At 39.8% G+C, this 12,363-nt stretch overlaps 1 protein-coding gene across 3 annotated transcripts in view; it reads right to left on the reverse strand.

Moving 5' to 3' along the window:
* Positions 1-11,418, reverse strand: part of RLF (RLF zinc finger) — an 80,523-nt gene extending 69,105 nt beyond the window's left edge. Inside the window, exon 1 of one of the 3 annotated variants that reach the window (XM_006061924.4) lies at positions 11,132-11,416. In XM_006061924.4, the coding sequence (XP_006061986.2) occupies positions 11,132-11,368 (237 nt within the window). In that variant the 5' untranslated portion in view covers positions 11,369-11,416. Of the gene's footprint in view, positions 1-11,131 lie in introns of all 3 variants that reach the window. The other 2 variants (XM_025289018.2, XM_044945204.1) reach the window with 2 other exon arrangements.
* Positions 11,419-12,363: the final 945 nt, after the last annotated feature.

Here is a 12,363-nt window from a genome sequence, read left to right on the forward strand (position 1 = left end):
ACTTTTTAATTACTCCCTATTTTATAGACAGGAATACAGAGGCACAGCAAAGTTTAAGGTCACGAGAGGATCAGAATGAGGATTTAAAATGAAACCTCGTAACTTCAAATGTACGTTGCTGTGTATGTTCTCCATTTCATTAGACGATAAAACATGACTGACCAAACATGATGTTTTACCCATACTTACTTTTAGAACTTCATGGGATAATCTGTCTTAGGTTTAACATTCTCATTAACCAAGTCCTTTAAACATCAGAATCAAGATTTCACTATGAAGGAAGGGCCAAATAAGGATAGTGAGCATAACAACGAATGTAAACAATTTCAGCTCAAATTAGTCGAGTAGCTTCCACTGGGATGGCCATTTACCCTAGAGGGATAAATGATAACCCATCAAGGGGCAGAAATATAATACTGAAACTTTTGTTTAGCTGCACTATGTCTTTGTTGCTGCATGTGAGCTTTCTCTAGTTGCAGCGAGCAAGGGGCTGGTCTCTGTTGTGGTACGTGGACTTCTCACTGGGGTGGCTTCTCCTGCTTCAGAGTACAGGCTCTAGGTGTGCGGCCTTTGGCAGTTGTGGCACACAGCATCAGCAGCTGTGGCTTGAAAGCTCTAGAATCTAGGTTCAATAGTTGTGGTCCATGGGCTTACTTGCTCCTCGGCATGTGAAATCTTCCCAAATCAGGGATCAAACCTGTGTCCCCTGCCCTGGCAGGTGCATTCTTACACAAGGACCACCAGGGAAGTCCAATATTGAACATTTAAATTAGTGTTTAAAACCTCACCCTTTTTATACTTCTGTGTTTCCTTGTACTTTATATATTGGTATTGCATTAAAAATTTTAATATTCATTTATTTCAATAAGGATGCACAAGGCAAATGTTTGGAGACGACTTAGAAAAATAATCTTTAGCAAATGTTTCCCAATAGAATTATTTACTTTTGAAGGAGAATCACATCTGAAAGGTCATCTCATTTAAGTAGCAATTTGAAGCCCCATAACAAACTGATTTGGTTCAAGGTAATACATGCATTCAGTGGAACTTTATTTGAAAATGTATAAAGATAACAACACAGAAAAAAAGTTAGCTAATGAAAAGCACGAGGGTCTTTCCATTGATTCAGCTATGAATTAGTCTTTCTAAAGATCCCCAAATCTCCCCAAAATAGGAATGATCAATAAATGTTTGCTGGAAATGAGTACACTTACAAACCTCTCACAAAAATCACTAAATTGTATCATACAGTCCAACGGCCTCAGGTTAGGCCACAACTAACTCTACAGTATGTTCTGCTTCTTGAGAATCTCAAACAGCATGGAATCCTAAGGTTACAAGGTCACACTGAATGATTAGACACAATCAAATTTTAATGACTTTTAACTAATAACATTTTCAAATAGAGGTATGTTTACAAAGTAAAGACAAATCTCACAGGGGGAAAAAATAAATACCTAATACACATGAAAAAATACACAAATGTTGTTAATTTAATAGTGTAATAGCAATTATCTGCCACAACCAGATGGGCAAATATTAATAAGTTCAGTAATATCAGAAATGGCAAGGCCAGTATCTATCAAAATTTTAAAAAACATTCTCTTTAGTCCAGTATTGTAATTTCAATCCCAGAAATTCATGATATGGATTTAAATAACTGGTGCTTAATGTTTAAGGTTATTCACTTCAGTATTATTTGTGATAACAACAAAAAAGAACACAAATGACTTAATTGTGGTGTACTGATAGAGAAAATTGTCCTCAATATAGTAAATTAAAATGCAAATTTCAGAAGAGTGTATATTTTCATTTTTGAAAATACATGAGACACTGTTAACTTCTCTGCCAAGTGACTGGAGGAACTGAAGGCAGAAGAGGGCTTTTAGTTTTCCCTTAAACTTTTCTGTAACTTTATATACTCTGCCATGAGCATTGCTTTTATAGTTAAAAAAATTTTTTCAATTAAGAGTGTTGGGACTTCCCTGGTGGTCCTGTGGCTAAGACTCCACGTTCCAATGCAGGGGGTCTGGGTTCAATCCCTGGTCAGGGAACTAGATCCCACATGCTGCAACTAAAGATATCAAGTGTCACAACTAAGATTCAGCACAGTCAAATGAATAATTATTTTTTTAAGTGTTGACGGTTTTGCTCCCTGCACAATTTAAAATTGATGCAGTTTTCAATGGAATACCATGAAGTTATTTTTTTAATGTAGTCAATATGCATGTCTTCCACATGAAAAGATATCTACATTAAATGAAATAAGCAAGTTTTAGTATATAAACTTGACACTTTTTAAAGACAGTACATATCATACAGAAAAATTCTGTAAGTATATGAATGAATGATGAAAATGAAAAATATTTTAGTGTATTATAACTTTTAATTCCCAAACTGTTATCTAAAGAAAATGTAGCACTGAAATATAAAGGGTATGTGATAGCTTTCATCTTTACTTTCTCTTCTTTTACATTATTCTAATTTTTTACAATTAGAATGTGTTTATGAGTTAAACAGTGAGACTGCATGGTACTTTCACTTTCTGCTTTATGCATTTATGTCTTGTCTTAAACTTCTAGAAAGAGCATGCATCAGTCTGCAGTCACAAAAAAACAAAAAATAAGTATTCAGTTTTATTACCTTAAGATATCTTATATACCTTAAGCATATAAATATACATATACATGAAAAAAGAAAATGAAATCACAAATTAAAATACACCTATTTTATACTATCATTCATCATAAAAATACAATTCCCAAGCTAAGTCATTTATTCTATCATACCTGGTAGTAATCCTTGTAAGTGTCCATATTAAAAGGCATTACTGTTCTGGCTAATGTGGCACACTCAGGTTATCTCTTTGGGAGTAAAAATACTTTAAAACCAAATAAATGTCAGCACAATCAGCTACTAGATTCCCCCCCCCCCCCAAAAAGGACAAGAAAAGGCCTCAAAAAAACACATTGAGAATTCAGTATAGCACAAAAGTGAGGAGAAACAGATAAATACATCAGTATTAATAGTTTCCAAGCTAGCTGTGCTGCAGAAATACAGGAAAACCTAGATGAATAAACTTGAACTCAAAATATGTCTGAAATGCAATTCATTCTCAATTTCCAAAAAAGTTATAATACATTAAAATATTGTTCATTTGGGACAATAAGTATAATCTAAAAACTGCAAAAACTTTGCAGGGAAATTTTTTTTATAAAAAGCTCACAGTCATTTAGGCTGAAACCAAGAAATCAAAACTCAGTGGTGTGCAGAAACATAAGGCAATCAACTATTCACCACAGTGATTTGCTTTACTATAATGAAAGAGGCCTGGCGTGCTGTGATTCATGGGGTCACAAAGTCGGACATGACTGAGCGACTGAACTGAACTGAATGAAGGCAAAACATGTGATTTGGGGGCTGATACAAGGTTTAGAACATGGCAAAATGTTTTATAGACAGCCTTATCTTAGCAAATGTCATACTAAACTTAAATGTCTTTCTAGGCGTCACAGTATGTCTTCTATTTTTTAAAAAAGCATTTCTCGAAACATCATCCCAACTTACATAAACACAGAATCCTTATTTCATGAAGTACTTATGAATACATGTATTTCATGGAGCAAACATAATTTAGGAAATGCTGATTAAAAAAGAACAGCATAGGCTCTGGAGTCAGACTTCACCACAGCTGTGTGCTCTTGGGAAAGTTACATAATTTCCCTGAGTCTCAGTTTTCTATCTGTAAAAGGAAAATACCACCACTTACCCAAGTGCCTGACACACAAAAAGATGCTCAATAAATTAAATATCTATTTTTTCACATGGTTTCCATGTTGGCCTATGTCAGCAATGAAAGTTTCAGGAATCTATTTTTTTATATCAACTTGCAATCTATGTTCGGGTTTTCTAATATGGTGTCAATCATATCCAAAATAAATACTTCAATCTAAATAAACCTTGCTGAAAAATTCATTACTTTAAATGTTTGTGGAATATAAGAAACCAGGGGAAGTTCTTAGAAAATGTAAACAAAATTAAAACGAGATTCTACTTTTAGTTAATCAAAATACAAGAACAGTAAGACCTGATCCCTACTGGAAGCAGCATGACCTTCTTGACAAAAAAAGTTCTTATTTCTTGATTAAGATAGGTTAAAACTCACTTGTTGCTCTCAAGAAGTCTAGTCAAGGATTTATGGAAGGAAGGAGACAAAGGATCAACAAATACTGATTGAATAGCTATTAAAAGCCAGGGACTAATATAGGTAGGGGTAAACAAAACAATCAACACCCTTATGCTGCTTACAGTCCAAGTGGGCATACAGACAAAGAGACATATCAGACAGTAGTCAGTGATTAAAAGAACTATAAAGGAGTGTTAAGGAGTCAAAAAAAGATGGGGATGAGCTGCTTCAGATAAGACAGTCAAGGGAGACCTCTGGGACAGGTGACAGGTGTCTAGAACAGAATGAAAACAAATATTTTTTGGTCTGCGAATGCCTTTGCAGTCTTGAAATAAGTGATGTTTTCTATTTAGATTTTTTACTAACGTGGTTCAGGAGAGCATGATCCACTGGTAGGCACAGAAGTCACTAGAGGCCACAGTATAAGAGACTAGGTGGTACCGCAGTAAACGACAGCACCCAAAGCTCCCACTGCTTCACAGATCACATTTACAATAATGTTTTGGTTATATGCACTGAAAAACTAGCTTTTCTGATTATAACTAACTGTTCTCTAGTTCCTATATAGATATCTCCCAAGAGAAGCCAGCACAAGAAGAAAAGCTAATGCATTTAATAAAAATCCTTTAAACTAAATAATTGAAAGAAGCAAAAATAAAAAGATATTGCTCAAGACTCTTCATGGCCACCAACCTCAAGGAGTTTGGAAGACGGATCCTTGCTATCTCAGCATCTCCAAGTCATGTGTGCTCAGTCCTGTCTGACTCTTTGCGACCCCATGAACCGCAGCCCACCAAACTCCTCTGTCCATGGGATTTTCCAGGCAAGAATACTGGAATGGGCTGCCGTTTCATACTCCAGGGGATCTTCCTAACCCAGGGATCGAACCTGAGTCTCCTGAGTCTCCTACATTGGCAGGCAGATACTTTTCCACTAAGCCATCTGGGAAGCCCTAGCATCTTTCTCAATACTACATGATGTCTCCTATTTGCCCCCCTCCATCAACTCTAGCCCTCATTTCACACATGTAAATCTGTACCTTAATATAAATGTAAGCCAAATTGACAAGTAATGTCTCTAAGAAATGACCAAAATCGCCTATCCTGTTTCTTCACAGTAATTTCCTGTAGTAAATCTGCCTTTTAACATACCAGATTTTACATTAGGTGTTCCTACAAAATTTATTCAACAAATTATTTCTGTGGGCCAGGCATTGTATTAATTTCTAGGTACCAAGAATAAAACAAAGACTTGTTGGCTTACTAGTCAATACAAGAAATAAACATGGGAAAAAAAATTCAGGTACCATGCTGATGTACAAGATGCTACTGGAGTACATATTCTAAGTGGAAGAGTCACCTCATTCTATCTAATGAAATCAGAAAATGTTTGAAAAAGCTTATTACTTGAGCCAGGTATTCAAGGATAGATAAGCAGATGAGTTAAGGGAGGACCCTGGGATTAATCAAGCAGACTTAGAGATGAACACTGAGGTGAAGATAGACAAAAAAAGAGAGAGAGAAAGTTGGGTGTAAGGGGTGGAACAGTCCAGATCCTAAAAAGCTTTCCTTGCCAGGTTAATAAGTGTGAATTTTATCTTGGCTTTGGGGCAAAAAAAAAAAAAAAAAAGGAAGAATTTTAGTGAATAAAGTGACCAACAAGATCATGTTTATAATTTAGAAGGAACACCAAAATGGACTGTAGATAAGGTCACTTGGAAGGCAAGGAAGATTAGTGAAGAGATGCAAAAGGACATTATGAAGCCTGAACTAAGACCATGACAGCAAGAAAAAGAGTTAAAACCAAATAGGCATATGCAAGCCAGAATCAAGATTGCCAGGAGAAATATCAATAACCTCAGATATGCTGATGACACCACCCTTATGGCAGAAAGTGAAGAGGAATTAAAGAGCTTATTGACGAAGGTAAAAGAAGAGAGTGGAAAAGCTGGCTTAAAACTCAACATTCAAAGAACTAAAAATATGGCATCTGGTCCAATCACTTCATGGCAAATAGATGGGGAAACAAAGGAAACAGTGACAGACTTTATTTTCTTGGGCTCAAAATCACTGCAGATGGTGACTGCAGCCACGAAATAAAGACACTTGCTCCTTGGAAGAAAAGCTATGACGAACCTAGATAGCATATTAAAAAGCAGAGACATTACTTTGCTGACAAAAGTCTGTCTAGTCAAAGCTATGGTTTTTCCAGTGGTCATGTGTGGATGTGAGAGCGAGACCATAAAGAAGGCTCAGCACACGACTGATGCTTTCAAACTGTGGTGTTGGGGAAGACTCGAGAGTCCTTTGGACAGCAAGGAGGTCAAACCAGTCCATCCTAAAGGAAATCAACCCTGAATCTTCATTGGAAGGACTGATGCTGAAGCTGCAGCTCCAATACTTTGGCCACCTGATGCAAAGAGCCGACTCATTAGAAAAGACCTGGATGCTGGGAAAGATAGAAGGGAGGAGAAGGGGACGACAGAGGACAAGATGGTTGGATGGCATCACTGACTCAATGGACCTGAGTTTGAGCAAGCTCTGGGAGATAGTGAAGGGCAGGGAGGCCTGGTGTGCTGCAGTCCGCGGGGCTGCAAAAAGTTGGACACAACTGAGCGACTGAACAACAGGTATATGCAAAGTGTCAAAAGAAAGCAAACAACTAAAAGGAAATCTATTAAAATCAAAGAAAGCGTCACAGATAAGGTGACATTTGCACAGGGCCCTAGAGAAGGAAAGTCAGCCATGCAGAAAATGTGAGAAAGGACAGAACAGCATGATGAGGGGGCTTCCCTGATAGCTCAGTTGGTAAAGAACCGCCTGCAATGCAGGAGACCCTGGTTTGATTCCTGGGTCGGGAAGATCCAATGGGAAGGGACAGGCTACCCATTCCAGTATTTTTAGGCTTCCCCTGTGCTTCAGCTGATAAAGGGAAAGGCTAACCACTCCAGTATTCTGGCCTAGAGAATTCCATGGACTGTACAGTCCATGGGGTCACAAAGAGTTGGAAAGGACCAAGGGACTGTCACTTTCACTTTTCACAGCACAATGAAAGGGAAAGACCTAAAAATGCTTGAAGAACTGAGTTCTTGTTAAAGTAGTAATGCCATCCTTTGTAGATCAGTCACCTGGGAAACATTTACTGAAAGCCTAAGGTGTGTTTTGGATCTTGATGAATCCAATGACAATTAAGATCATCTTTCCAAAATAATGCACCTAAAAACCTGTAGGCACAATTTTAGTCACAGAGTAACTGAGCTCCCATACTTGGTCCATGGCATCCAAGCACAGTAATTCTGAGTAAGAGTAGAACTGGGGTGGTGGGACTGGCTACTTAAGAGCTGAAAAGTAAGCTGGGGGCAAGCCTGTTACGACTTTTCATCCCAAGAAATCCGGAAAACTCAGTTTCAGAGCCATTGGCTTTTTATAGAGATTGTTTTATCTAGTCCACACAACAATGTATTTACATAGAGAACAGTAAGTACTATTATTACATTTGCAAATGAGAAACTTCGGTTTAAAGAAAATTAACATGACCCAAGGTCACACAGCTAGTTTAAATGGTAAAGATGGTATAGAATGGCAATCTGACTTAGGCCTTTGGACCCAATCACTAATCTAGGGAAAACTGAAATATATTCAATACTCACCGAGTTAACATTTAAAAATCTACAAAGTCACTGTTAGTCCAAAACTGGAAGTGTCTCATAAACAAGGATTACTCATAAAGCTACTCTCAAAGTATAATCAATATACTTTGATTGATATATATTGGGCAGTATACTGCCCAATACTCTCAAAGTATAATCATTCACTCAATAATGTCAATTTTGTAAATGAAGTCTACTGTAAAAGTCTTCAAAATCTGTGTTACAAATACACCAACCAGTTGGAAAACTTCAGGAATCTGGGTTCCCAAAACATAGTAAGAACCTGAGAGGATATCATCAATTTTTCAGCAGAACAAAGAAAGACTGTTTTCTAGAGTTAATTTTATCCACAATGTCTGGCAGACAATGTTTTTAGAAAAGGAACTGAGGGAAAGGGGGAAAGAAAAATCCACATCCAACTGTCACTGAATACAAATTTTCACTGACTACAACTTCATCTAAAAATCATTTTCTTAGTAACTATTACTTATGAAGTTTCATTTTGATCATCTTTACAAACTTCTGAAAATTGAAAACATGCCCAGAATGAAACAAGCTTCTCTATCCTTTCATATGCTAGTTTATTTCTTGATTTGGTGCAATTCCAAAGACAGAGCCATTTCTTTTAAGTGCTGCAAAAGCTAGAGGGAATATGGTCCCAGCCTGTTGCAGGAGGTTCTACTTTGGGCACTCTAAGTCCCTAAGACAATATCTCTAACTTACACACATGATAAAAATACCTTTTGTGGCAGTTAAGCATCCCCGAGAGCACAGATGAGGCCTTTATGATAATCTAACATCACTACTTCTCTTCACACATTCCTTAGGTACTCCCTGCAGGACAGGTCCCTATTCCCAGCACTAAGTGCAATGTCAGGCACACACACAGTCAGTAGGTGAAAAAATCTGACTCTGCCTTTCCAATGTGAAACCAAAAGCTATTCAACCAAATTTGGATGGTGAAATTATTCCTACTTCATCATAAAAATTAAAAAAAAAATTCTGTATCTGATAAGAAAGGACACCCTAAGTTGACTGGGCTATGGGAAAAAATGTGCCAAAATAATGTGACAAATATTGTGAAGAATTGAAAATAAACTTTCTGCTCTATTTGTATAAAGCATTACAAGCAGATAAAGGTCAGAAAACAAAACAGAATCTCACAGTCACATTTTGCCCAAGGTTATTAGCTAGAGCAAGTAAGCAGTAGTCACAATTAAGACCCAAATAACTCCCAATCCAATGTGCTTTCTATTACTACATATTGTCACTGATACTTTTATTTTATTAGTGTAAAAAACTGTTTCAAGAAAATTTCAGACCAAAAAAAAAATTCACTAAAAAAAAAATTACAAAAATATTTTCTTTTAAAAATTCTTCTGTGCCCTCGCATCTTAAGTGTTGCAAAGACAATACATTAAAAAATCAGTCAAAATCAAATCCGCCAGTACTAGGCTTAAAGCAATGTGTGTGTGTGTGTGTGTGTGTGTGTTATTCTCTGACAAGCTTCAATTTGATTGGTTATATCCATTCCTGCTATCCTTCCAAGAAGACTACGAAAGCTTAGAAGGCTTATCCCAAACCAACAGTTCTTCTGCTCTCCTCCTCACTAATCCTGGTCCAATTAGTTCCCTCTTCTCCCAAAGCACTGTTTTCCTTCTCTTCTCCACCATTAACACTACAATGCCACCTACTTTTCCCATACTTAACAAGACTCATTTTCAACCCTTCAGGCACAGGGCCTTCTCAGGCCACTCCATCTAAATTGGCCTCTCCCAGTTACTTCTAAGTATTGATATGTATTACAGTCTGTAGTTAACCTTTACATTTATTTTTACTAGTTGACTGTCTTCCCAAAAGATGTCCCATGAGCCCCGCCCCCCCTTTGTACAAGGTATCCTCTTCCATCATCACCAAAACTGCATCAGCAATACTGTTATTTCTACTACCTCCTCCAAATGGTAAACTCATCAAGGGTAAATGCTGTCTGATTCATGTTTCCTCAGCACTTGGCAAAGTGTCTGGCACCATTCTATGGAGTCAGTAAAAGTTTGTAAATCTGTATAGTAAGAATGTTCATTGAGAGTGAAAATGCAGAGGACACCTTAGTACTTCACAGTTCAGGGTAAAGGCTGCAGGTTGTAGACAAACTGGAGTGATACAATGTAGGGAAAAGATTCATTGGCAAGGACAAAATCTATTCAAGAGGAGAAGCGCTTTTGGCTCAGCAGAGAGGAGGGAGAAAAGCAATCAATCAAGTCAATTTTTGATCATCCTCCGGACCAACAGAGCAAATTGTCCCTCAAAATAATAACTTTGGCACACCGCAATTTATTCTGCACGCTCAACTACTCATTAAGAGCCCAAGTGCCAACACACTACGATTATTTTGCATTCTTTAAGGTGCACCAGGTGAGAAGCAGAGGGGTGCTTCCAAAACCTGATTAGAACAAGCAGAGGAAGAAATAATCATGGTACATCTTCAAATTTACAAAGAAAAATCGCGACGTGATCATGGAAAGAAAACTCAGCATACCAAGAAATAGATAATCATAGGTTAGGACCCACTATGGCACAGAAATGGTCATAGAACTGCCAAAACAGACCACACTCCACATCTTTCCCAATCCTCTTCTACTCAAAGACCCAAATAACCATTGCAAGGATTAAGAGCCTCATTTCTGGCAGCACAATTCTCCAAAGAACATAGAAAAGGCGAAAGAACAGCTTTAATACCCTCCCCTCAAGGCAGCCAAAACCAAACAACCAACCAGCTCCAACCATCCCTAAACAGAAAGCCCTAGACGCCTTTCAAAGCCAACTGTCATACCTTTGAGGGGCCCAAAAGACATTGACTCCAAAGATAAGTCTCTGGCCCCAACATATATCTCCGAATTATGTAGGAAAATCCAGGCATTTCAATTTGGACATCTGCACTCAAAAAAGGATCTCCTGGCAGAAAGGAGCAATCAATCTTTCAAGAGGCAATGGCGCTCCAACCACCCGGCTGGGGGACAGGCAACGACGACAGGGCACGGCCCTTCTAGGGAGCCGCCGGCGCCCTCCCAGCTCTCAGTCTGACCCAGCGCTACCCTCCCTGGCGGTGGCCAAAGTCGGGCACTTGGCGGACGGGGGCCAGCGGTTGGGCTTTCGAACTGGGCCTTCCCGGCCCCGGGGGCGCGGCAAGACACGGAGGTGGCGCCTTTCAGTCCAGCCCCGGCAGCAGCAACGGATCCGGGGCCTCTTCCCCTGGTCTCCCCGCCCCGCCGCCTTCAGCCAGCCAGTCCGCCCCTCACCTGGCAGAAGCTCCGACAGTAGTTCAAAGATGAGACCTCCGACACCTCCTGCTCCCTCAGTTCTGTCTCCAGCTGCCACAGACAGGGTCGCAATCCGGAGGCTACCGGCGCCGGAGATGCGGGACTATGGCCCCGAGCCATGGACTCAGTCTCGGTTCCGTCTCCGGCTCCGGCTCCCACCGGAGCCTCAGCCCCAGCCCCGGTGGTGGCGGCGGCGTCTCCCTTTCCGTCCGCCATCTTCCCACGGCCCAGCAGCGCGTAGGCAACCAAGCCACGTGACTCAGACCTGGCCCCGCCCCCGACCGACCGCGCGTGGTGACGCACTCAGGGGCGACTCAGGCGCCCGCTGGATTCCGTCATTAGAACTCTGGACGCTCCTCCCCTCCGCGGCCTCCTCTACAGCCGCCCTGGCAACAGCCTGGCAACAACTAACCAGAAGTTCCTGTCCACTGCCGTCCTTCCATTACTTTTGGAGTTACGGGGTCACTGAGATGGGACATACATGTAGACATAATCTAGGTATGAAAGAATGACGTTTGAGCTGCGATCTGAAGAACGAGAGAGATGTAGCCAGGAGAAGAGCCTTTTTAAAGGAAAGCATCCCCAGTAGAAAGTAATAATAATAAGCAAGGTTGTGGAGGTTGTGAGGTTGAAATGAAGACTACACATGGGAACGTGGTTTATAACACAGAGGGCATTACACGTCAGTAGCTAAAGGATGCGGAGAAGGCAATGGCAACCCACTCCAGTACTCTGGCCTGGAAAATCCCATGGACGGAGGAGCCTGGTAGGCTGCAGTCCATGGGGTCGCTAAGAGTTGGACACGACTGAGCGACTCCACTTTCACTTTTCACTTTCATGCATTGAAGAAGGAAATGGCAAGCCGCTCCAGTGTTCTTACCCGGAGAATCTCAGGGACAGGGGAGCCTGGTGGGCTGCCGTCTATGGGGTCGCACAGAGTTGGACACAACTGATGCGACTTAGCAGCAGCAGCAGCTACTAAAGGATGAACTTTTCAATAAATGGCGCTGAAACATTTTTTTCCAAACGAAAAAAAAATGGATTTTTACCTCAAACCATATCTAAAAATAAACACTGGATGGAGTAAAGGAAATACAAATATGATATCAAAATAGAGAAGAATTTCTTAAGATCCAAAAAGCACAAACCATAAGGGAAAATATTATTAGATTAAAACTGTTGATTCTGCAGTAACAAGTTTTAAAAGTTGG

The sequence above is a fragment of the Bubalus bubalis genome, chromosome 6, assembly GCF_019923935.1.
Source record: "Bubalus bubalis isolate 160015118507 breed Murrah chromosome 6, NDDB_SH_1, whole genome shotgun sequence".
NCBI classification, from domain to species: domain Eukaryota; kingdom Metazoa; phylum Chordata; class Mammalia; order Artiodactyla; family Bovidae; genus Bubalus; species Bubalus bubalis.